The sequence below is a fragment of the Sus scrofa genome, chromosome 16 (assembly GCF_054392235.1).
Source record: "Sus scrofa isolate SSC_HxYL_T2T_F1_AM1 chromosome 16, Sscrofa_HxYL_maternal_Yorkshire_Landrace_v2.0, whole genome shotgun sequence".
NCBI classification, from domain to species: Eukaryota; Metazoa; Chordata; class Mammalia; order Artiodactyla; family Suidae; genus Sus; species Sus scrofa.
In genome coordinates, this window is record NC_139398.1 from 50,239,100 (window position 1) to 50,266,740 (window position 27,641).

The window sequence follows — 27,641 nt, forward strand, 5'->3', positions numbered from 1 at the left end:
AGGAGATTTATAGTCAAAGGCCATTCTAATAAACTGTGATAAAATTATATTTCCACACTTACATGTTATCTGTATAAAATATTTCAACCTCTAAGATATATTCCAATTTTTAAGACTATTATATATGAAGTCTCAGTGCAACAGATAAACTTTATTCCTTCTTAACTTTTAATTATTATTTTACATTAAAGATTGTGTAGCCTTTCTAACGATTCTCTATAAAGACATCTTAAGCAATACATTCTTTATTGATTTTTATTGTAAGTTACATATGACATATATCATATTAAATATCTGAAATATCAAAGTGTCATCATCTATTTATAGGTTACAGCAATGAGGTTCTCGTGTTATAAAGCATATAAAAGTGACTTCTCTGGCCAAGAGAAAAGAAGGCTTTGGGGAAAAGATAAACAAATCCATTACAGAGGATATGAAGTGTATTTGAAACAGCCTCAATAAAATACCAAAGCTCCTGGGAAAAGAATATATCTAACAAGTGATAAACCTGCTTTCAGAACTACTAAAAGGGAGTAACACACATGTCCGCATCTGGCCAAACAAGACAAAAGTGCGCCTATTGAATTTCCAGTAAGAGAAGTTTGGTTAAAAGCACAAGGCTATTTTAACATTTTTTTCTTTTCTTTCTTTTTTTTTAAAAAACAGGCAACACAATAGAAAATGATAGAACACAATCTCATAGCTAATGCTCATTGTGTGGCTACAAACATACTTCTCTCCAATGACTGAATAATGGCAGGTTATTTTTTTCTGGTGCCCCCTCTACTTTTCTCTTTAATTCCAGAATTATGCAGTTCTATCCATAGTCAACACACCCCTAACCGTTAGGCCAATTTTGGTCGCTTTCTGGCAATTGTGCAACTTCAATGTTCTCTTTTAATATTTAATTCTGAGAAAATAATAATAGCAGAACAGAGCAGTACTGGATCATATTGTTGTTAATATTTACTTTTTGAAAGCATTTGTTGGTTACTAAAAGGCTCAAGATTCAATATGACAATTTGATTTGAAATTCACGGTCAGTTTAAAAATGAATGCCATTTTACAAAGCCTTGCAATTTACGTATCTTACAGTTTAGCCAACATCTGAGTGATCTTAGCAATAAAATATTTAGGAACAAAATCTGATGTATTTTGGGTGTTTCTGTAAATTATTTATCTTCTACTCAAGCTGCATTTAGAGGTCTGCACAATATACTGCAGGGTGAATTGTCAGTTTCTGAAGTGGAAACAAACAAAAAAGGTAATTGAAAAAAAATTAAGCTTTGCCAAATTCAAGTCTAGCTCATAATGTAGATGTTTCCCAGGGATTTTTTTTTATTTTTTTTATTTTTTGGCCTTTTTTTAGGGCCACACCCGTGGCATACCGAGGTTCCCTGGCTAGGGGTTGAATCGGAGCTACAGCTGCTGCCTGACACCACAGCCAGAGCAATGCCAGATCCTTAACCCATTGATGCGAGGCCAGGGATCGAACCGGCATTTGCATGGATGCTAGTCAGATTCGTTTCCACTGACTAGCATCCATCCCAGGGATCTTTTCTTGGCCTTCTTCAGTTCTCATATCTTCAACCCTGACTTTTTTATACTCTTTGATATTTGCTTGCTCTTCTCTATTTGTCCTGACAAATTCTCAAAATCAATTTATTCATCAAAAAGTCATTATTTTTACTCTCAAACCTGCTGCTCCTCTCCCTAGTTCCTTTTTCTGTTAGCTTTACAACTCTTCTTATCAGAAATACAGGAATAACAGTGGTTTCCAGGCATCATCACAGAAACAACATCTTTTTTTTTTTCTTTCTCTTTAGGGCCGTACCTATGGCATACAGAAGTTCCCAGGGTAAGGGTCAAATCAGAGCTGCAGCTGCCAGCATACACCACAACCATAGCAACACTGGATCCAAGCTACATCCGTGACCTCCCCTGCAGCTTGTGGCAACACTGGATTCTTAAACCGCTGAGCAAGGCCACGGATGGAACCTGTATCCTCACAGACAGTGTGTCAGGTGCTTAACCTGCTGAGCCACAATGGGAACTCCCTGTTTTTCTTCTTACATAGATTTTCGAGTTTTGCCAGTTCTTCCTCCTACCCATTTTATTAGTACATGAAGCTCTTTGAGTTAGGCTCTAAATATCTGTTCTCTTAAATTTTTTTTTAAATTTTCCTTAAACATTTTTATCCAGCCATTATAGAAAATATAAAATATACAAAAAAAGAAAAACAAAAAGTTAATACTTGGATCCATCATCTTGCATGGAGGATTGTTATTACCTCTGCAGCAGATTACTGCTTTAACTCCTCGCACTGGTTCCTTTACTCTATCTTCTGCTGCTCCAAACTATGTCATCACTGATGCCATTTTATTCCTTCTTAAGCTAAGCTATGATCACAGAATTCCCCTACTCAAAAATCTTCAACATTTACCTTGACTTAGAAAAAAATTCCTTAGCTTGATATTTTTTTTTTTTTTTTTTTTTTTTTTTTTTTTGCTAGAGCCACTCCCGCAGCATATGGAGGTTCCCAGGCTAGGGGTCTAATCGGAGCTTAGCCACCAGCCTACACCAGAGCCACAGCAACGAGGGATCCGAGCCGCATCTGCAACCTACTCCATAGCTCAAAGCAACGCTGGATCCTTAACCCACTGAGCAAGGCCAGGGATTGAACCCACAACCTCATCGTTCCTAGTCGGATTCATTATCCACTGTGCCACGACGGGAACTCCCCTTAGCTTTATTTTAATGACCCTAAAAATAAAGTCTCACTCTCTCCAATTTTATTTCCTATGATTGCTTCTCAAGGTCATTAAGTTTTGCCCACTCTCTTTTTTTTTTTTCCCCTATAAATGTTCACTTACTTTCCCATATCTATACCTTTGTCAGATTATCAACACTACAAAACTAACTGCAAATTTCAAGACCAAATGCCATTTGGCCTGTGGAACCTTCTATGGCATCACCAGGCAGAAGTAAAGTCTCCCTTCTCAAAACTGCCAGAGGGTTTTGCTTCTGCTTTCCCTATGGATACAGAGTACCTAACATAGAGAGAGGTGAATGGGGTTCAGGTACCAATTCTGGTAGTTAGGTAACTGCGTGGCCATGAGCAAGACTCTTGAACCCTCAGGGTTACTCATCAGTCGATGTGAAAACCAAAGGTGACACTATATGGAAATCTATGGAAAACTACAAAGTGCTATGTAATGGGAGTTCATTCTCTGCCAGTGGTCCCCTTTCAGACATGGCCTTTCAGGGCAATTCCTCATCCTCTCTCATGATTTAATTTGTAAGACCGTCCCTGAACAGGTGGTGACGTTTGGCCCTATATGGCCCTAGAGAACCATTAAAGTCTTAATGTGATTATAATTTGATTATTTTATTTGAATTTTGCTTGAGCAAATAGAATGATCTTCTCGAAGGCTAAAAATTTGTCCTACCTTGTTTTACAAACTTTAGCAGAGAGCTCTGAATTCAATTCCTATTCAGTAAATGTTTATTGAGTGAGTAAATACAGAAGAATGAATAAATAAATGAATTTATTGCTGTCTGGATATTGTCAATCAGTTACTTATGTTTAGTATGCATGAATACTCCATGAGCTCTTCGTGTAATCCATATTTGTATCCCTCTGGTTCCATGTGTGTGATATGGAATGAACACTTACAGAAAGTTGAATAGAAAAATGTAGTTCAGCTGGATCATGAACTGAAATGATCATGCATATAGAAATTTCCTATATGACAGTTATGTTTCCCCTGGTGTGCATGCTCTATTTAACTATGGAAATGAGGCTAATTATACTTAATATCAACATTGGAGTTCCTTCTCTAATTGCATATAAGAATGTGTATAAACATAGGTGCATCTTTTGATAGTAAAGTAATACAAACTTCAGTGGGGTCAGATCTTATTTAGGTTACATTCTACCATCGGCCTTTGTGGCAAAAATTAGTCTAGTCAATATTACCATGGAGACTCCCTTAAACCACCCAAATGTGAGGCAAGACATTCACACTGTGGCAGAGCCAGGGGAACTGACATGGGGAGAGGGCAGAAGACTCATATCCTCTACCTCAGACTTAGTAGTGGACATAGATCCATTCAATGTGGAGGCGGGTGGAGAGAGTGGAAGTGTCTTTTGAAATTGTTTTTTCTATCTTTTCTCTCTCCTGTTTTGCTTGGTCTGTACATTTGAATTTGCCTTATTTAGTGCAATCCTACTGAACTGCTCTTTTACAGTATCTCCTGAGTCACAGCACAAGTAAAAGTTTTCAATAGCCTGTAAAGATGAAGAGATCTTTATAAGCATTATTAGCCCCTGAGTGACTTATCTCCAGTCATCCCTGTGGTAACTTAAACCAAGCCTGACATGGAGAGCCTACAGTGTGGTGTAGTAAAAACTGCTAGGGATGTGAAGGTTAACTTTCATTTTCCGACTCTCCTTTGGGGTGATTTTGAGCATATACCGACGTCAGAGACAAGGGCAATCGCAGGGCTGGAATGGTCTGCTTTCACAGAGCTTATCACACTGGCTTTCTGGCATGGTATCAGACTTAGGATTTAAATTATTTTCCCTCCAAAAGGAAGAAAACTTGACTGGCAAAAAGAAATATCAGAGAAAAGCAAAATCTTTTACAGGGCAAAATGTCTAATTTCCTTTGCTGGCAGAGTATGAATCCTACCAACAAACAACAGAAAGGGAAAATGTGATTGTGTTATTCTTAATGTCATAGTTTCTGGCTTCCTAAAGTAGGAGAGAGACAGGGAGAGAAAAGAAAATAGAAACTCAAAGAGAAGAGAAAGCTGCTGGTATTCTTGATGTTCCTGTTATTATATGAGGGATTACCATGGTAACACCAGTTCCACATGACTCATCTTACATCAGACACCAGTATACACTGTTCAGAAATAACTGCACAAACAAGAGCACATAGTCTCAGTCAAGGTGACATGGGCCAGAAGGGCAACTGCAAATTTAGAAAAATTGTATGTCCGTCGTAAGGGTGAGTTGAATAATTTTGACTAGTCCACAGACTTTGTGACTTTTGTAGCTACATATATACTTTTTTTTCTAATGTATGCCTGAATTAAAAATCAAAAACTAAAGGGTACTAATCCCTCATGTGTTATGGTAAACTGAAGGCTACATGTTTTGTGAGCTGGTTTACTGTGAATTCCTGTACAATCCTAAATTCAGATTTCAAGAAATATTAGGAGAATTTTAAATGCTTTTGTCATGAAATTTAGGTAAATTCACTGTTTTCTGAGTCAGCCATTGCTCAGGAAGAAACAACACAAAGGCAGGATTTTATATTTTTATAGTTGGGCTCATCATAAATCTTTGGAACTGAGTAAATACCACCCAAAGGCTTTGGTGTAATTTGCTAGTCTTGCAAAAAAATGTAAATACCACTATAGCATTGAAAACAACCCAAGAGACATACACACAATGCCGTTCTGAGTGGATTGTCCAGATAGCAACAATGCACAGATCATTGAAGAGGTGTTTTTTGTTTTTTGTTTTTTTTTGGTCTTTTTGCCTTTTCTAGGGCCGCTCCCACGGCATATAGAGGTTCCCAGGCTAGGGTCTAATTGGAGCTGTAGCCGCCAGCCACAGCCACAGCCACAGCCACAGCCACAGCCACAGCCACGCCAGATCCAAGCCGTGTCTGCGACCTACACCACAGCTCATGGCAAGGCCGGATCCTTAACCCACTGGCTGAGGCCAGGGATTGAACCCACAACCTCATGGTTCCTAGTCGGGTTTGTTAACCAAAACAGGTACTCCTCATTTAAGAGGTTCTAATAGTAGATCATATTAATGAGCAGTATTAGCAAAGACAGCGTGGAAGTGTCTGATATAAGAATTTAATGTTGGTAAAAGAGAATTTGGTGATGAGGGAGCAGGTTGAAATAAAGGGAGGTGACTATAGTGATGCCCATGTTTCTAGTCTAGATAACTGGAGACTAATCAATTAGAGCTTCCAAGGAATAGAAGAAGAGGAAGCAATTTTAAGAGTAGGACAGCAAGTTCAATTTTGGTCATGAGCACGCTGATAATAACTGAAGGCAGCGAGAAGGTTACAAGAGTAAATGGGAAGAGTGGTCAGGGCTTGAGATACAAGTTTGGGAGTTGCTAGAATGATTTTAATATATTTCTCCAAAAGGCACATGTTTATTCATCATTGTTGATTACTTTCTTATTCCCAGTTAGAATAATACATTTCATAAGAATTGATCAAATGCCTACTATGTTCCAGGCCCCATGTAAAGCACTGGACACTCTGTGGTTTAAAACACAGGCTTAGACCCTGTTCCCATGGTTCCTAAATTGAATATGGAAGGAGGCTCTGAGGCTAACAAAATACATAAATATGGAATGGCCATTGTGAAAACTGCTAGAAAGAAGACGAAGGGGCAGTAAGAGTCTATAAAATGTACTTTTTCTTTGGCTGTACCAGTGGCATGTGGAAGTTCCCAAGCCAGGGACTGAACCCAAGCTGCTGCAGTGACAACACCAGATCCTTAACCAGCTATGCCACAAGGGAACTCCAGGAGTCTATAAATAGGTGCTCAACATAGTCTGAGTATTTAGAGGATGTTTCCCTGGGGCTGATGAGACCTGAAGGGTGAGTAACGCCATGAGTTACCAAAAACCAAATGAATGAAGGTCTAACCATCTGCTGAAATTTAAAACACATTCTCTCTGGTCTGGGAAGCTGATTAGCTTTCTCTTAGACACTTGCCACTTGCCTCTCAACAAACTTCAGGGTACTTCCCTTTATCACCACTGGAAAAAATATCTTCTTTGTTAGATAAGCCCTCCCCTTGGGGCTGTAGAAAACAGGGCAGTAGGGATCAAGTCCAGTCATCATTCTTAGTTCAAAGTCTGTCTGTGGACTGACTGCCTACTTTCCTTTTTTTTTTTGTGGGGGGGGGTGCTTTGTTTCTTTCAGAACTTCTACATCAATATATCATCTATTTGATGCTATCTTAAACCTAGAGTGCTTGTCAGAATTCACTCTTTCATTTACAATAGTTAACAAAGTAAAATAAAGATGGTAATAAAAGATTTCTCTTTGCAGCATGACTTTATCCTTGTAATAATCTTGTTTGTTGCAAGAGAAAATCCAACAGAAAGAAAAACAAATCAAACAACAAAGAAGGGGGAAAAAAAGGAAAAAGATTCAAAGAGTTTCAATGGGTAAGTAATGTAATGTTTATAACTGGATATACTAATGTGATTAAAGCATCTGTGAAGGTCACACAGTGAAGGTCACTGTCATTGTGTAGAATCGCCTATACGTCACTGGCGGGAAACATTCTAAATATTCTAAAGAGTCTCATTTCACTTCTTTTGGCAAAAGAGAGGCTGGATGGAGAGGTGACGGGCAGGTGCTGTACTGACACAGAGAGAAAGAGGCTAATATTTATGACTGGTCTTATTCATCCAGTTGGCAATGCATTGGAAAATTAGACCTTTAAAAAAAAAAAAAACCTTCAATTGGATGATATTACCTACTTTTATCTCAATCTTTTAAAATCCTCAATGATAAATAAGACATAAAGGGCATGTTTTAAAAATGTATTTCCAATGAAAGATTTACATTAAATAACCATTTAACATTTCTTTCCAAAACAAAATTAAGAATTATCGTGTTAATTTGAAGAGCCACCTCCCTCACTTTATTTTTGCTACTCTCCACCCTCCCTGATTATATTTCAGACACCTTCTCCTTTTAGTTTAACATTCATATCAGGGCTTCACTCACAGTTCTCTGTAGAACATGTTACTCATCTTCAGGCCTCATCATCCCCAGGGAAGCATTTTCCAAATGCTCAGACTATGTTAGGTACCTATTTATATACTCTTATTGGGCCCTTGTCTCCTTTTTAGCTGTTCTCACAATTGTAATCACATATTTATGTATTTTGTAATTGTAACAAAATTGCTCCTGCCAGGATTTTACTCTGCTTGCTTCGATCAGGATAGGCCCCAGTCTATTCCATTTCAATTTATGCTGTAAGCTACTGCCAAATTATTCTGCCTAAAACAGCTGTTTCCCTCGTGCCACACTTAAATGGCAGGAAAGATAGACTATACATATAAATAATTGAGGTTTATAAGATATGCTGTCATAGACATGTAAGAAGAGAAACGATAGCTAGCTAATGGAGAAACTTCCATATAGAAACAGAGAATTAGGAAAGGATTTATGAAAAAGATCTGCAGGACGAGCTGGGGTTCATCACAGAAACGGGGAAGAGGCTAAAAATAGGTATCGTTAGTAGCTCCTTATATCTAAAATGCAAAGTAGTTGGGGTACGGCTCAGTGGTAGAGCATTAACTATAGAGTTTATGTGGGTGAGGAGGGAAATTTACCAGGATAGAGAACATGGAGGAAGTAGGTCATGAGCATCTGGAATTGAGACTTTTTTATAGGCAATGGAAAGCGACTGGCATAAGCATAGAAGCTTCGTAATGACATTTTAGAGACGTAATTCGTGGATGACACTCAGAAAGAGGATGATGGTAGAATAAAGAGATCCATTACAAAGCCAGGAATTTTTTAGGCCAAAGAGGATGAGGGCTGGAGCTAGGATGGTGTACTGGGAAGGGTCACAAAAGGAAGAAGGAAGAGTGCACCTGATACCAGACAGTGATGGAGTGGTTTGGCTGAGGGAAAGGAAGCATTTTGGATGACTTTTTTTCATTTTATGTATATATGTATGAAAAGTACAGTTGATTTACAGTCTTGTGCCAATTTTTGCTGTACAGCATAGTGACTTTTTGGTAAGTGCTATGGACCATGGAGGAAATGGAAAATGATGAGGATCCCTGACTAGTTTTAATTTCAAATATATTGACACTGAGTTCTCTGGAGGGCCCTTAGAGAGTAGACCGTTTGTATATGCCACTCCGGATTTGAGGATAGAATGAGAAGCTGGAAATAGATATCCTAACTCAAACTGTTCCTGCCAATAATTTTAATCCAGATATGGGGAGGGTTAGAAAAAATCCTGGTGATAATGAGAAGTCTTATTTAGTAGAAAGGAGGGCCTCTTATCAAAGTATCCCCTTTCCCCCTAGAGTTTCCCCCCTTACAAACTTTTCTCCTTGGTCTCTAGATGAGCTGGTTATGATGAAAACCTATATATGGCTTACACACTCACAAACAATGTGCCGAGGAACGCTGGCATGGGGAAAAGTGATGAGAGGCCAGCAGAACTTCATTATACCAGGACAATGGGATGGCCACGCACTATGCATTATCTTCTATGTAATTTTACCTCGTATTTTTCACTTCACCTTGGAAAAGCAGATCAACGTTTAGCACCTAGCCTGGAGCTACAAGAATGTATTAGATCATTTATTCAGCTTCCTGTAATGAAATCTTAGTAGCAGCTCTCCTGAAATAATAACAGGCCCTGACAGAGTAATAAAGCTGTTTGAATCACTGAATATTTTAGACCATTTAAAAAGTATGGAAGTTGTCTATTTTTAACCAGGCTAAGAGAGCATTATCTAGTGGTCACTACAAAAAAGATGACAGTGTTTTCATAAATACCTAAAAAATATCAATTATCTGGATATAAATAAAGGCCTTCAAAGAGCTTCAAAGTATACCCCAATCCAATTTGTTTAGACAAGAGTTTCCAATCTCAGCTCTATTGAGATTTTGGGTCAAATAATTCTCTGTTATAGGGGCTGCCCTGCGTATTAGAGGATGTTTAACTGTACCCTGTTCCATACCTACTTGATACTACCAGCCTCACCCCAACTTGTGATGATCAAAAATGTTCCTACACATGGCCAAATCTTCCCTGCAGGTAACCACTGTCTCAGTTGAGAACTACTGGTTACAATGATAACAAATTTAAGACCCACTTAAAAAAAAAAAAAAAAAAAAAGAGCTATAGAGAAGTAAATGTCAGTCTGGGCCCTGTTTGAATGATCACAGATTCCAAATAAAAAAGTTGTATTTCGCAGTTCCCATCATGGCTCAGTGGAAATGAATCTGACTAGCATCCAGCATCCATGAGGACGCAAGTTCGATCCCTGATCTCTATCAGTGGGTTAAGGATCCAGTGTTGCCATGAGCTGTAGTGTAGGTCATAGATGCAGCTCAGATCCCAAGTTGCTATGGCTGTGACATAGGCCAGCAGCTACAGCTACAATTCAACCCATAGCCTGGGAACCTCCATATGCTTCGGTTGCAGCCCTAAAAAGCAAAAAAAAAAGAAAAAAAAAGTTGTATTTGATGAAGATTTATTGTTCACAATGTGTAGATTCCAACTTAAAGAGGTTATATTTGATGAAAGTTGATTTTTCACACTGTGTTAATGGGAAGTATTCATCTATACTCTGCAATGTCCCACTTGTGCAAGTTCAGACTCATTGACTAAACATATTTCTATGAAGAGGTCACTGATTATTGAGGGATTATCATCCAGTTCCTACCTCCTTCCAAATCATTGCTGGCAAAGTACCTCTATGAACACAATTTGCTATGCACTAAATTGTGTCACCATGAAAGCCTAATCCCCTGTACTTCAGAATGTGTCTGTCTCTGGAGATAGTATTTACAGAAATGATTCATGAGGCTGAGAGAGTGGACCCCTTATCCAATCTGACTATTGTTTTTACCAGAAGTGGAAATTTGAACCCACAGAGACATGAGGGGTCAGGTGCAGAGGAAAGACCATGTGAAGGCACAAGAGAAGACAGCCATTTGCAGACCAAGGAGTGAGACCTCAGGAGAAACATGACCTGCCAGCACCTTGAACTTGGACTTCGAGCCTCCAGAACTGTGGTGAAATAAATCTCTAGTGTTTGAGCCACCCAGTCTGTAGCATTTTGTTATGGAAGCCCTAGCAAACTAATACTAATACAAAAATTACTAAGAATATCAATAAAAATATTAGTGAACTAAAAGTTCATTAGAAATTGGTTAGAAATCTGAGTGGGCAGCTTTGTAGTTTTTTTCCCAAGCAGAGAAGAGGCTGATTAACATATACTCAGACTTCTGGTATTCCTTCCTGTCTTCTGGCTTTTGGTATTGTTCTGTTTTCTGATCCCAGAGGTTAGAGCAATAATGAGTCTACTCACAGGATTTAGGAAAACAGAGGCTAGCGTTACAAGAGAAGCAGACCCCAGCGCAGGGAACAGGACAAAGGCCCACCAGCCAGAGACACAGGACAGAACCTCTGAGGTGTGTGAGCCCCCTCAGGTGCTGGGAAGAGATGCAGCCCTGAGCTGGGCTGTGATAAGTAGTGCCCAGAGCACAGATGCGTTCTCTACCTCAGGATGCCGATGAGTCCTGTCCCGCCTCTTTCACTGCTCCCAATTTCTGCATTCTGTTTTGCTAAAAAAAAAAAAAACAACTTTTTTTTGGTGTGAGTTTTGTATTATTGCAAGACAGACAGAACTATGGCTTGCATCACAGTGTTTTTAACTGATTTTATGAACTTTTGGGCTTCTATTCCATTTCTGACAGTTGCAATATCTTTTCCCACTAGGCATTTTCCTCTGCGCCATCTCACAGGGACTTTTTCTTCTCCTTTTTGACTATGTGGTTATATTTGATTGAACAAAAAAAAAAAAAAAAAAAAAAGGGTTGCTGACCCAGTCAGAGCAAAACACTTAAGCCAGGGGTCTAGAGTCAGTCAAGGCTCTACAGATTCACAGGGAAATGAGGAAGGGGACTGAGCTGATCCCTGAAAATAGCAGAGGCAAAAGTCTCACAAAGGACTCATATGGCAGCACCCCATGAGGCGATACGTACACCCATGCCAAAATGGGTCACACATGCTTTCTCAGCATTTATTTATTAAACATCTATCGTCTGCTCTGTGCCTGGCTCTACGCTGGGCACTGAGGATGTAACAATGAACAGGAAACGATTTGCACACTCAAAAACCCTGCAGCCTCGTTGGGGGGGGATGAGACAGATTACATCTCATTACTATGTATTAAAAATCAGAATATCAAAGTATCATAAAATTAAAAGGAAGTGATTTTTCTTGCAAGAATAAAAACATGGTCCTAGTGTTTGCTGAGGCTACAAAGTATTAATAGGGAAAATTTTTTTTAAATTATGAATATAGGAAATCACTAGGATCACAGATGGTAAGACTGTCATTCTCGTCAACACTGAGCTTAATTAAGATTTAGGAGTGTTAGCGGCTTTGCTAATCTCTTCATTGCTGCTCTTAAAATAAGAATTCAGAACTATTAAATGACCATGTGGTCACACTTCTAATACTGCTAATTTTCTATTTGGAAATGGTTTCCTTGTGCTCCAAGGCAACATGCTGTTCTTTCAAGAAGTTATTATTTTATAAGGGTAAACTTGGATTCAAACTGAGCTATAGTTTGTGTATATGATGAGATTTCTTACTTTATTCTCCCCTTTTGTGAAAAGCCCAATTTCTTTTTCCTACCCTTCATTGGCTAACTTAAAACCACACACAACTTCTCTTCTTTAAATGTTTTTCTTGCTTTTTCCTTCCTTCTGTTCCTCCCCTTTTAGTAATTATCAAAACAATGTCCTTTCTGCCAAATAATACAACTGTAACCACATGAAAATAAACTTAAACATGCTGTTTTAGAAAAATCTTAGATGAGTCTCAGCAAGTGTCCTGAAAACTTCACCCTTGAAATTGGGGTAGATTTTAGTGCATCAGGATGAAGACCTATCACCATGCCAGATGTACTATTTTCTCAGCAGATAAAAAGAACTTCAAATACAGGCTTAAAAATTAGGTACAGCTTTCAAAAGCGAGTCACAAAATGAAAAGACATTGTCTATGAGTTGACCTTCCTTCATCCATTCATCCACTCTTTCCTAACAATGATTTAACCAAAACACGACTTTTAAACAAAAGGCCATGTATCTGATTTACTTGCTCTACATAAGCGATGTATTATACTAAAAGACAAGCTGGAACTGACACTTTTACAAATTTGAGGTCTATATCACAAAATACTGGCTACTGCCAAATGCCTTGTAAGAATATTTGCCTGCAAAATACATTGCGATGCTCATTGTAAAACCTGATTGGGAGTAAGTCTGAAAATTCCTAATATATTACAGCATGTTAAGAGTCCACACTATATCCACATACACATCAGCTTTTATAAACACATGATTTTGCAGACTTATGCAGAAAGTTGGTTATTTTTAAGTGGAAAAAAATAAGGTAATATAATAGGGACATAGCACTCACATATTTGAAGAGCCTACTTATATAAATTTAGAATAGGAAAGGCATTAAACCCAATTCAGCTGGTTTCAAGCCAATGCCATAACCATTATGTCTTTCTCAGTGAATGAGATATTAGCAAAAATTATGTAACTTTGTCAAAGTTAAATTACAGGCAAAAATTCTATATACCTGCATGGCATATCCATTTCAACAAGGCTTTCAAGATGCAACACCACCTATCATGGAAGTTTACATTTTTATGACCATATGTTAACAATTTGTCAACTTGTGTGCCTTTGTGGTGTTGCATCACTAATTACAAAAGGGACTTGGGTGACCAGGGACCACCGAGCCACGTAGGGGGTCTCAGAACACATTTTCTGAGTGAACATTGACATAGTTGCTAATTGAGGCCAGCCTGTTATAAATTGAAATGGTGCTAGAGTTCCATAGGAAAAGCCTTGGTACTTGGGAAAGAGAATTGAATTATTTCCCCCTCACAAAAATTTTTAAAAGTTTATTCCTGTCACCTCAAAAAAATTATTTTTGACAGTTGAAAAACTAATCCCAAGGCATTTCTGAGGGTCTGGAAACTTTTAGGAAAAAATCTCTTAAATGTCTGAATGTCCCTTCATGTTTGCAAATAAGGTCATATCTGGCCAAATATGCGCTTAATGTGTGAGTTTGTGTATATGTAACTAGAAAAGGTGAAGTAGAAGCATAGAAGGATAATGACAGTCTTCCAGGAACTTACGTTGCTTTTAGAATTTTGGATTTTGATTTCAAGAATTCATAAAATTATGGAGAAGTTGGCATTTTCACAGAGAATAAAACATCTGTTGTAGATTGTTTTCGCAGTTCATTCTGAAAAACTGAATTAAATGACTGTATAAAACTCAAATTGAAGGATGATTTTTTGGGGGGGACCCATTAGTCAAGCATATCATTCCTCTTCTGACACTATGACAAAACGCCTGGAAGACAGAAAGGGTTTGCTACTGTGCACCCTCTTTTCTTGTAAGGAATACACTGAACTCAACTTTGAGATTCCTAATTATACAACATGAGTTTGCCTGGGATGTGTGTGTGCTGGAAGGGTGGGGGGAGCGGCAGGCGTGTGGAAACTGAGTTAAAGCAGAATTCTAGAATACTGATCTAGAAATGACATCTTCAAAAGAAAAATATCTAACCCTATTCTGGCCTCCATAGTGACCACATGAAAATGAATGCTTTTCATAGAATTTCAACATATTTATTGCACGCAGACATTAAAGGATGTTATATGTAGATTATAAATACTGGGAATCTGGTAACAAGGATCTTAATAAATATATCCATCATTTGGCTAAATCCTCTTTCAAATATTCATCATGGATGACTGTGAAGGTAGTACAAGCACTAGCAATCTGTCAAATTCTTAAAATCTACAGACCCTGAAACTGGATCAGCTTTTGCTAACTAGCCCAGCTAAGAATATTTTCCAGCTTTCCTCTTTGGCTAATTATTTTCTAACTATTCACTATGCTGAATTTGAAAACTAAGCTCTCGCCCCGACCCTCCCAGCTCAGCAGACCTCCAAAGCAACTCCCAAAGGGGAACAAAACACGTTTTCACTGACAAACAACTAGAAGAAAGGAAAGCAGTTACCGTCTCCTCTGTGGCTTAATGTCAATTGGCTTGTTGGTTGCATAAGGCGATCCATGAACATAAACAGCGCTTCGGAATCTAGCCACCTTCCCCAGTGTTAGGTACTCACAGCTGGTTGGCAAACTCATTTTATCCAAAAGGCAGGAAGTCAAAACAAATCTTAGTAGTCAGACCAGCATTCCTGGGAAAGCTGGAAAGAACGTGTCAGAGAATGGATTTCAGGCATATGCCGCTCCCTGGTCGGCGGGTGCTGCTTTGCTTCAAAAGTAAACGCGTGTTGCTCTGAGGCTCCACGCACTCTCTTATTTTCTGTTCAGGGATACAGGAAGCTTGTTGCTTATTTCTAACCAGAGTCAGTGCTCTGACCAATTATTGGCTGAGTAGATGAGGTAGAAATTCTAGAGCACCACAAAAACCTATTTCCTCTCAGACCAAATCTCTAAGTAGGCAGCACGATTTAATCCATTTTTGTCTGATGTCTAAAGGAACATCAACCTAAGGTAACAGTGGCTGGGAAATCAGAGTTATTTACCTATACACCAAATATGCATCTGAACGGGAGGAAACAATCAGTTAGTAGGTATGATTTCCCAAGGGGAAAAGTGTTTATTAAACTGATTTATAGATCCTTGGGAAAGGAGATGGGCACATAGAAATGATTACAGTGGTTTTCCAATTTGCTGGTCAAAAAATTGTGGGTTCTTGTTCATAAATTACTGTTCACAATAGAAGTGAACTCAGCCTCTCAGGAACATAAAAATTGTCAGCAACGTCCTATGTATACTAACTTGGACTTTGAAACTGATAATTTTTTTCTTATTAGAAATATTCTCTCAGGAACACAACCTTGAGCTAGCTGTTCATTGGTTGAAGACCTATTGAAAACGTAATAGGATATTCTTTACTAATTACAAGTCAATTTTTCATAACAGAGAAAGACAAATTGGGAGAATTGGAAATAACTCCATAATTCTACCTACGGCTGCAATGTCTCAGAGAAAAGTTACGGCTTGCACTAGTTCACACTTTTTTTTTTTTTTTTTAACCAGTCTTCACCTCTTTTCCTAGTGTTACAGCAGCAAAACCACTGAGGCCCTTGTGTGTAGTCTCAAGATAGGAGTTCAGAGTACCATGCGGGGTAATTTTTATATTTGACAAATGATTCTTATCCAGGATTTGAATAAACACAACCTATTTATTTAAGAGTCCTGGGACCTGGGCAAACACAAAGTGTGCTGAGAGAAATCTATATTTTATTCTGTTGTGGCTAAATTCAGATACTGTTTGCCTTTAAATAACAAACATCATTTAAATTCAGAATTTGTTTATGCTAAAAAGGGAGGATAATTTTCCATTTGACAATAAGCATTTCCTATCTAATGATTCTCCTTTTTCTACTTTTTTTTTATCACAAAATGACATAGAGGAATATAAATAATAAAACCGTTATTATCTTTTCCTACCCATTAATCCCATTCAGTTTTCTTTATGCTAATTCTACCAATCTATCAATATATATACAGACTATACGTACATGCACACACATAACATATATACACACTGTATACAGGGCTTCTCTATGTAAGAAGAGAAGCCTTTCTTTATACAATGGGATTATATTATAATCCATTTTTTATAAAATGGGATTACATTGTACATATCTTCTATAAATATTTTTGTAATTAAAAGAAATCATGGATAATGTTTCAGGCAATGCACAGAAATCTACAGTATTCTTTTTAATAGTTACGTAAGCTTCCATAGAATGAATGTACTATTGTTTATTCAATAAATTCTCCTTTGATGGACATATAATTTGGGGCTGCTATAAACAATGAACACAATTGTTAATATATTCTTACAGGTTAGAGCTTTTATTTCTGTAAGTGGGTGATAGATCCCAAATCCTATGTAGTTTTGCCTTTAATAGCCTGTGACAATCCACCCTCCTAAAAGTCATATGGGAAGAGGTCTGTTTCCCCACTCTCTTGACAACACTCTCTACTGACATTCAGGTCTGTATCTTTACAGCAGAAAAATAAGATAGCCAGCTCTCCAAAATGCACTGTGATTGTATATGGCTGCTTGCGAAAATGAAACTGCTATTAAGGTGCCTACAAAGGAAAGGGCAGCCTACTTAAATTGAGGTGTACCAGGCAAAAGTCTAGAATTTCATCATAATGAGACAACACATGCAAGCAAAGGAGAATTAGCAAATAATATTCTGCTTAACTTGCATAATTAAGGGAAGATAAAATATGGATGGAGTTCCTGCTATGTATCTACTCTTCACTATATTTTCCTTAACTGGAATAATATTTAATATTTGGGGAAAATCACATAAGTTTACAATATGGAGGTAATGCCTTATGACTACCAACTAATTGTGATGTACAACTGTAAATAATTTTTAGTTTTCACATTTAAGAGGCCTTTTGGACTTACTGCCCCATCTTAGAGTTTTAAGAACAAACACACAATATTTTTATCTGTAAGCTGATTTAGGGATCTTTGTCCAATGCTAGAGAATAAGATCTGCTTCACATTAAAAATTTCCCAAAAGGAGTAGAAATAGAAAACTGAAGGGTAAGACATAAAACTCTATAGGAGGGAAATATTTCCACCGATATGTAAAATTCCTTGATTTTCCTAGCAGGGGCATTTTTGATTTTACTTGGGCAATGATTTAAAATGAGCTTGGCAGGGTTTCCTGAGATTATTTGTACTTAAATTGGGATAAGAAAGGCTTACTTCTAAAATCCAACCTGCCAAGAATTTAGAATCTGTGAGAAAGATGGTCAATTAGCAAGGGTGGCCCTCAGAAGCAAAATCAAACCTTTCTATCTTTCTCAAAATCCCTTTCTCTGCGGCTGGGCAGAGATGGTTGGGGACTCTACATTAGGGAAAATACCAACTCATTGGGGTACTTAATTTTATCTCCAGATTAAAAGCTTTACAGCAAAATAGGGTTCAAATCTCACTAAGGAATGACCAGGTTTACCCATTTATGTTTTGTTTGGTTTTGCATATAGGGATTTCTGGGGCAGACAGGCATGGAATCTAGCACAAATTTAACTCATCGACCCCATGATTCTAAGCTCTTGAGAACATTAAAATAAGGGCACACTGCATTGTTTGCGAAGATTTTCTCCCATTCTGTGAGTTGTCTTTTCTTTTTTTTCTTATGGTTACCTTTACTGTGCAAAAGCCTTTGCTTTGGGTTTAATTAGGTCCCATTGGCTTATTTTTGTTTTTATTGCCATTATTTTAGCAAATGCATCAAACGTGATATTTGCTTCAGTTAATGTGAAAGCGCATTCTTCCTGTTTTCCTCTAGGAGTTTTATACTATCTGACCTTGAATTTAGGTCTTTAACCAATTTCGAGTTTATTTTTGTGTATAGCATTAGAGAATGTTAAAGAATTTCATTCTTGGGAGTTCCCGTCATGGCGCAGTGGTTAACGAATCTGACTAGGAACCATGAGGTTGCAGGTCCGATCCCTGGCCTTGCTCAGTGGGTTAAGGATTCACCATAGCTGTGAGCTGTGGTGTAGGCAGCAAAGTTCGGATCCCGCATTTCTGTGGCTCTGGCCTAGGCTGGTGGCCACAGCTCCGATTCGACTCCTAGCCTGGGAACCTCCATATGCCACAGGAGCGGCCCTAGAAAAGGCGAAAAGACCAAAAAAAAAAAAAGAATTTCATTCTTTTACATGTAACTATCCAGTTTTCCCAGTCTTATTGAAGAGACTATCTTTCCTCCACTGTATGTTCTTGCCTCCTTGTCACAGATGCTTAGTTGACCATAGGTGCTTGGATTTATTTCTGGGTTTTCTATCCTGTTCTGCTGATCTATATTTCTGTTTTGTGCCAGTACCATACCATTTTTATGACTGTAGTTTTGTAGTTTAGTCTGAAGTGAAGAGTTTAGTCTTCAAAATAAACAAATAACTCATACAACTCAACAACAAAAAACTAAACAAACCAATCGAAAAATGGGCAGAAGACCTAAATAGACATTCCTACAAAGAAGACATATGGATAACCAATAGGCACATGAAAAGATACTCACCATCACTAATTATTAGAGACATTCAAATAAGAACTACAATAAGGTGCCACCTCACACCAGTCAGAATGGTTATCATTAACATGTCTACAAATAACAAATGCTGGAGAGGGTGTGGAGAAAAGGGAACCCTCCTACACTGTTGTTGGGAATGTAAATTGGTAAAATCACTATGCAAAACAATGTGAAGGTTCCTCAGAAAACTAAACATAGAACTACAATACAATCTAGCAATCCCACTCCTGGACATATATCCAGACAAAACTATAATTCAAAAAGATACATGCACCCCTATGCTCATTGCAGCACTATTCACAATAGTCAAGATATGGAAACAACCTACATGTCCATCAACAGATGAATGAATTAAGAAGATGTGGTACATATATACAATGAAATACTACTCAGCCATAAAAATAATGGAAGGAAATAATGGCATTTGCAGCAACATGGATGCAACTAGTCTCATACTAAGTGAAGCAAGTCAGAAAGAGGACAAACACCATGTGACATCACTTATATGTGGAACCTAAAATACAGCACAAATGAAACTACCTGCAAAAGAGAAACAGACTCACGGACTTAGAGAACAGATTTGCAATTGCCAATGGGGAGGAGGGAGGGAGTGGGATGGACGAGGAGTTTTGCATTGGTAGATGCAAATTATTACATTTAGAATGGATAATCAATGAGGTCTTACTGTACAACGTAGAGAACTATATCCAATCGCTCGGGATAGAACATGATGGAAGGTAGTATGCGAGAAAGAATGTGTATGTATGTGCACACACACACACACACACACACACACACACACACACACACGACTGGGTTACTATGCTGTACAGCTGAAACTGACACAACATGGCAAATCAACGATACTTTAATAAAAGTTTTTTATTTAAAAGAACAACTAAACAACATAGCAAAATAGAAGACACACTGACCATTCCCCTCCCAAACACTCATCATGCTGAACAATTACTATGTACTTCTGAATTTTGCACACAAATAATCTATTAGAGAAAGAAATTCAACAGAAACCAGTGGTTTTTTTTTCCTAAATTAATCAGAATGGAAAATATATTTTTTAAGTCTAAAAAAATAAAAGAAGATTAAGGGCAGAAATCACTTTAGGGTATCTAGAACACCTGTTTGTTCATTTTTTCTGTATATTAGAGGTTCAATGCTGATAATGTCCTTAAAAGCAATTCCTAGCAAGTAACACTTTGAGGCCACAAGTAAAACTTTGAGGCTACAAGACTTTTCTCTAATGATTCCAATATTGATTAACGAAGATTCTTTCAGCTGTTAGCTCTACCCTGGTTTGGCTTTGGCAATTTGCAAAACTGAAGGAATTCTTTCAGGACACCAGGAGATCATCTGTTCATGACCCTATCAGAGCACAGCACAAGAATCAGCTGAATCATTTCCCTTCCTCGTGGCTTAGAAGGACTCTCTCCCTCCCAGACCCTGTGTTCTCTGTCATACCCAGACTGGTGAGCAATGCTGCTGGGGTCCCAATCTGCCTTCAGCTCTCCAGGCTCTTTTCACTTTCTGACCTACACATCTCCAGATGGGTGAATGCATCCAATCCAGAGGCCTCCAAAACCTTTGATGTGCTAAAAGACGTGAGAATCCCTACCTTCATCCAGAATCCATACCTCTCTGCTGTTAGGATCAAGTGCTCACAAGAAAATTCCATTAGGAAGTCCCACTGCTACCTGATCCCAGCCTTTATAATATAATTCACATCAATTCTCTCTCCCTACCCCCCCAAATACATTTCTTCCTATGTTCCCTCACCATTTAGTCAGCCATCTGACAAACACTTCTAATCAGGCCATGATTCATAAAGACATAAATGATGTTAAATGATATACTACACTAAGTAATATATTATGGTAACAATATTATTGTATTTAAACAATATTACATTAACAATAATATTAATAGTAACAGTGAATGATAGCTAACCTTGGTCAGATGATTTCTCGGTGCTGACACTGTTACTGAGAGGAATTAGCTATTTTTTTTTTTTTTTGTCTTTTTGTTGTTGTTGTTGTTGCTATTTCTTGGGCCGCACTGGCGGCATATGGAGGTTCCCAGGCTAGGGGTCGAATCGGAGCTGTAGCCACCGGCCTACGCCAGAGCCACAGCAACGCGGGATCAGAGCCGCGTCTGCAACCTACACCACAGCTCACGGCAACGCCGGATCGTTCACCCACTTAGCAAGGGCAGGGACTGAACCCGCAACCTCATGGTTCCTAGTCGGATTCGTTAACCACTGCGCCACAAGGGGAACTCCGGAATTAGCTATTTTAATCTTCATAAAATTAAATGAGTTGGGTACTGTCATTACGCTCATTTTGCAGATGAGAAAAACAAGGCCTAGAGGAATTAAGATATAGGGCTCAGGCCAAACAGTGTTAAGTGATGGAGTCAGAGTAAGGAACAAATTAACCTGACTCCAAAGATTAATGTTATTCCTCTCTACAGATTGTATTTTCCTTTATCTACTATCTATCCATCTATCTACTATCTATCTATTTATCTATTTATTTCATTTTTCCTCTAGGGTTAATATCTCCGGTCTTTTTTCTCCTTAATTCCACCCTTAATTTGAATGCCATCTGGATCATTTTAAAATGGAAATCCGGTCCTATGATCCTCCTGCAGGTTAAGTCATTCAATCACTTCCCCTTTCTTCACTGATAAAGTTCAAAACCTAAGACCCAAGCTTAGCACAGAGATCCCCCATGATCTGGTTCTGACTTCCTCTCCCGTATCTGCCACAAGTAATCCTGGTATGTCCTGTGAAGAGCCGACTCTTTAAACACTGGGCCTTCAAAGATGAGAAGCCCTCGGACCAGAACACATTTCTTTCCCTTCTCTGGCTGGCTGATTCCTTTCAAGTGTCATCGCTTCCAAAACACATTCTCCATCCCTCAGTTTTATTTAGATGCATCTCATCTATTTTTCCCACACACATATGACTCTAGCACATTGTTTCATAGCTGTTCATGCATTTATAACTCTTCTGCCTATTTGACTTGCAACTCCAGCCCCTAGAACTACACTTGCTTGTTAAGTAAGGTGGCTGCAACTGTAATGGGCAGGATGTTCCAAAAACTTGGTTAAATCTCTCTTGAACTCCCTCATTCTCAGCTACAGCTATTCTTCCATAATAATAATAAAGTTATTAACTACTGAAATACATTGGAAGTAGTAGAGCTATTCACTATATTCTATTGAATGGAAATATTTTACAAAGAGAACTGACTGTAATATGACAAAATCTTTTCTCAGGGAGTAAGGAATGTATGTGGGTTTTAGCTGGGGAGCAATGGAGGTGTGTTTGCCTGGGCTGATCATATCAATTCAATAAATAAAAATGATCAAAGCAGTTGTTCAGCTACCTAAATCATGGGACCACTCCCTTATTTAATCTTGCTCTATGTTTTGAGAACACAACTGGCAAATTTCAAAGCAATCAATTGATCGATCTTCTATTAAGCATTAGCTTTTCTGATCATCTACTTCTGAAACACTCCACAGAGCACATAGTCTTGTAGAAAATGGTTTCAGTCAGAAGGAAACACACGAGTCCATGTGAAGATTTAACTACCATGAAGGTCATCACAGTGTTTTCCAAATTAGTAAGAAGATGTCAATATCCATAATATCCAAGTGCTTGGATAAAAGTTGGAATATCCAATCAATATGAGTATCATGAACTCATTAAAATGATTTTGTTGAAATACTTTCTCTCCATCTACACTGAGAATTGCTAATAGGTATCTTAAAATACATAAATGCAGACAAACACACGAATCCCATAGCCATGTGCATTTGGGAAACTCTCTGTTAAAGTTGGATAGGCTTTTTCAGAGGAGAAGGAATTCTCAGAGTTTTTATTATGCTAATGTTTGCTCTGAATTGTGAATAAAAAATGGATAGAATTATGTGTCATCTTCCATGGGAACCTATGAAACACTGAGGGAGTTATGTTTTTATAATAAGAATGACATGGAGAAGAATTCATAAAACTCTGACTTAGCAAAAAATTAGGTTATAAAACTAACAGTCTGATATTGTTTTTAACAAAGGAAAAAGTCATATATTGAAAATATGAGAATAAAAATGATGCACATCATAATCTAAAAAATACACAGATGGGAAGAAACAGATGATTTTAATTTTCTTCTATCTATAGTACCTAAATATTCTAGATTGTCTCTTCTATTACTAACTTCATAAGAAAAGTAAAATTTTATTAAAATTTCAAAATCTAGATTCCATCAACTAAAAAGAGAAATTATTGATTGTGATCAACTAGCAAATTATATAGCATAAGATAATAGAAATATTGATAATTCTTTTTTGCACTTGGTGTCTGTGGCATCTTTGACTTATCTCTATACCCATTAGTAAAGACTTTCTCTGACTTGAATAGTGAAATAAAAGAGACAGTTCCTATAGATAAGGGAGGCCTTAAAATCTGGCTGACCGTTGGGACTAAAGCTAATAAGATGACATTCGTAGACTGCAGAACTGTTTTCAAATACTTATGCAATCAAGGTGTTTCTTATTAGTGAATGTACTTCACTAAAAATGAATCTGTAAACTTTGGCAACGCTAGTTCTTTGAAAATATGCAAAAATGAAGGGGGAATGGTAGGATTATTATAAATGGAAATAGAGGGGGGCAGTGGTTGTGCTGAGGTTGGAAGACATGCATTCATTTATAATAAAAGCATTGAGAATTCTAAGTCTAGATAACTTGTTTCAGTTACCCACATGAAAAATCCTTAAAGAATAATTTATAAGGTAAAATACAGTGGAAAGTGAAAGAGTCAGCAATCTCCTTAAGAAGCTATAATTCTCCTTATCTGATTGATATTCCTAACTTTTTGATCTAGAATCTGACTTCTTGATAAGAGTCCCCTAGAAAATGGGTGTCGTGGAATGGGTGTTCTTGAATCAGTCATATCTTCAGTTAAAAACAATAGTGTTAACATCCTGATAGCTATTAGTCTCTTAGGAATATTATTAGTATTACTCAATTCTGCCGATTATGAAAACTGATGAGACCCAATACTGTGATTTTCAGAACTTAAAAAAAAGTTCCATAAATCAGTCAGCTAAGTTATCAGGCCTAACTCAACTTTATAGCAAGGATAACTTTTCTTTAAATTAATCTATGGCTTCATTTTACAAGAAGGCAAGTTTGGAATAAATGAACCAGAGCTGCTCATCTTTTTAGAAAAGTCTTGGTCATCTAATGGCATCCCATCAGGACCAATTTCTCTTAAAATTTTATTTTATTTGTTAATTGTCAATTCCTCAAAAGCTCAGCAGAAACATGCCAATCACATAAAGTAAATTAAACCTACTTCATTAAGGGAGAAGACCATTTGGACAGTCCTAAGAGTACCTTGTAAGAAGTCAGGGAAACAAGCAGCACATTATTTTTGCTTGTTCTTTAACAAGTTTTTCTTTAACACTGGGATAGGAAAGTAGCCTGATTCCAGAACCGGGGCAGGAAAATTCTATTAGCTTTAGTTTTCAAGCCCAACAAAGGCATGTGAAAGCAGGTAATCTTATCTCAACGAACCTATTATATATAATAGCTAATGTTTAGGCTGCATGAAAGTAGCAATAAAATCAACTAAATAAAATGATGCTCATTCATTGAAGTTCCAGGTAGGCCCACACAATTTCTATCTCCAAGCCTTTATAAACTGTTCGAATGTTAAATGGAGTGACATTTTGCTTTAGAATGTATGAAAATGGAAACAAATGAGTTTAATATACATAATGGGCTTTGACAACACGACTTCTTCAACAGATGTCCTAGACTACTTCCCACACTTTCGTCCTTAAACAGCACTGTTTACTTGCCAAGATATAAACTGTTGCCAGCATTCAGCTTCAAAAGAATTTCCAACAGGAGGAAGCAGTAGAAATAATTAAAACAGTTTAAAGCTTATTTCCAAATAGCCAAACGTATCATATCACAAAATTTGAAAATGAAAAAGAATCTTGCTACAAGTTCTTACACTGTCAACTGGCTGGTCAAGCAAAGAGGAGGTGTCTTTGGCAAAGACTACTTTATATTTAGTTGCCAGATGACCAAAAAAAAAAAATATATCCACTTATTTCTACCTCAGCTAGTAAGTCACCTAGCCAGCATGAGCTGAACATCTACTACACATACACAAAAGAAGTGAATGGTATAACGCTTATCTAGGAAAAGAAGTCATAAATCCATCTGATGCCCAATTGATGAACCATGGCCGGAATCACTTCAAATGACTATAGAAATAAAAAACTGGCACAACATCAGTGATCTGATTTGAAACCTCGTGGTTGGCCAACACATCAAGTTTATATTCAGCCTATGCTATCACTGACTTTCCTATATTGAGTTGTTAATATTTTCACTCAAGTGGATTACAAACCACCAGATGAGCAGATGCATGTAGCCACCAGATACACATGCATGGTCATCTTTGATGTATCCACAATGCCTAGCACATTGGTCTATGTGTTGTAGGTACTCAGTAAATACTTGTTTAAAAAAGGACTTGAACTCATATTTCATAATGATTAACTTTTAAACTATGTATTGTCCCAGTATGATTATTAAATGGTGCCTCTTTTTATTCTCAAAAGTATCATTATTTGAATTATAAATTATCTGGCTAAAATCTGACTCTGGAAATGCAAATTTACAAGGCTGGCTCCACCACTAGACTGAAAACAGCTTAAAGCAAAGATTGAATCTTACTCTTACTCTTATTTACTTCTCCAAATCTATCACTATAGCCCAGTTCTTCTAGGGTCTGCATGGATGACTCAAGAAACAGTAACAAGTAATAGCAAAACTCATGATAGATTTAATGAAATTGAATAACTCCAGAGAGGAAACAAAATGTAAAGAAGCGATCTGCATAGCAAGGGATTAGGCAGGTTAAGTATTGATCAGAATGTTCTCCTAAATTTAGATGATGCAGAAGTTATCCCCCTGTATTCAAATCCATATAGCAGTGAAATATCTTTGTTACTGTCAAATACCTCTAGATCCCTGGGTTCATTCAACAAAATTCAGGAGTTATTTGTAAATGAAGAAGAGATCAAGAATGAGGATGCTGGTTTCGGAGCAAATGACTTTGGTTCATGACCCTGTGCTGCCAAAAATGGGTTAGGTAACCCTGGAGGATTAATGACACCTTTCTAGTATCAGTTTCCATGACACTTAAGCTTTAATCATTCATTCAACCAATATTTGTCAAGTTACTATTCTAAGTGTTGGGAATCCAGGAGCAAACAGAACAGACATATGTGTCTGCTTTCATGGAATGACATTCCAGTAGGGATAGGCAGAAGGACATATACATAAGCAAAACATATAAGAGAGGTGATAGGTGATAGAAAAATGCATCAAAGAAGAGATAGCAGAAGTTCAGGGATGGGATGGGAAGTGGGACTGCCTCAATGCCATGGAGGACTTGGTGGTAGAATCTGGGGGATACGATAAGTGGAGGGGCTAGTCTTCCTGAAGTGACCAATTCCTGTGGAGATAAAGGGAAAAGGAAACTATACCGAGGTGAGAAGTCTGGAGCAGACCCGGGAAGTGTCTCGGACAATATTTGCTGAATGAATAAGTAAGTGAATGAATAAATGCTTTCAATAAAGATTAGCTGCAATCCCGAGAGATGAATACATCACCTGAGAAAAAAAAATCCAGTGAAGCTAACATGACATAGAATATTACTGGTATTAAGATTCTATAAGTCCCTAGTCTGAAACATCCTTTTAATTAATGGAAGAGATCCATGTTTTTCTGTCATTACTTACTCCTTTGTGGATGGGCTATTGCTCTTGTTAGTCACTAAACAGTTTAATATGAGCAACTGTGCTTTAGCAACTGCTTAAAATTTCCTGTTAAATGTGATGAATTAATCCCAAATCCAGGTAACATAAGATGTAAAGGCAATTACAGAAAACATAAAATGATAATAAATAAAGAGTAAATCAGCTACAAGTAGCCTAGGCCCTTGTTAACTACCTTAATTATTTAGCAACAGAAGCTGGTGCTAAAATTTTAAATAGTCACCTTCCCTTTACTTATTCCCCTATAACAAATAATCAGTTACAAAGTCATGGATAAGTCACCACAAATAACAATTACAGCTAACATCTCCTGAGTATTGCTCAAGGAATCTATAAAAGGCACTAGCTAAGAACTTTTATGTAATAAGTTCTCATAATTGGAGATTTATCTTGATCCTCTTGATTCTAGATCTGGAGTCATTTATAATCTGAATTCTTTTTTTATTATTACAGCCCTGTGGTGGTCCAAAGAGAGCTTTCACACTCTCCTTTTTCTAGGCTACACAATCTCAGTTCTTTTGATTGTTCCCAATATGTAATCATTTCCAGATGCTTCACCATCCTGAAAACATACTTCTGGACTCACTTCTGCTTGCTGATTCCTCTTAAAATGCTGTATCTGAAATTAAACCAACATTCCAAGTATAATATAACTGTTGTGCGGCAGAGAAAGACAATTATCTGTATTTACCTGTTCATTATAAAAACTCTAATTTGAAAAGGTACACGTACCCCAATGTGCACTGCAGCACTATGTACAATAGCCAAGACGTGGAAGCAACCCAAATGTTCTTTGACAGAGGAACAGA

The 27,641-nt window shown here is 37.5% G+C and overlaps 1 protein-coding gene across 34 annotated transcripts in view; it reads right to left on the reverse strand.

Annotated features, from left to right (window-relative positions):
- PDE4D (phosphodiesterase 4D) overlaps nucleotides 1-27,641 on the reverse strand; it is a 1,507,422-nt gene that overhangs the window by 403,779 nt on the left and 1,076,002 nt on the right. For 5 of the 34 annotated variants that reach the window (XM_085002322.1, XM_085002323.1, XM_085002326.1 and 2 more), the window contains one exon: nucleotides 11,315-11,378. The exons of 27 other annotated variants lie outside the window; for them this stretch is intronic. Coding sequence is in view for 2 of the 7 variants with exons in the window: in XM_021076878.2 (XP_020932537.1) it covers nucleotides 14,869-14,996 (128 nt within the window). In the remaining 5 variants the exon portion in view is untranslated. Of the gene's footprint in view, nucleotides 1-11,314; nucleotides 11,379-14,868; nucleotides 15,173-27,641 lie in introns of those variants that run through there. 2 more of the 34 variants (XM_021076879.2, XM_021076878.2) reach the window with 2 other exon arrangements.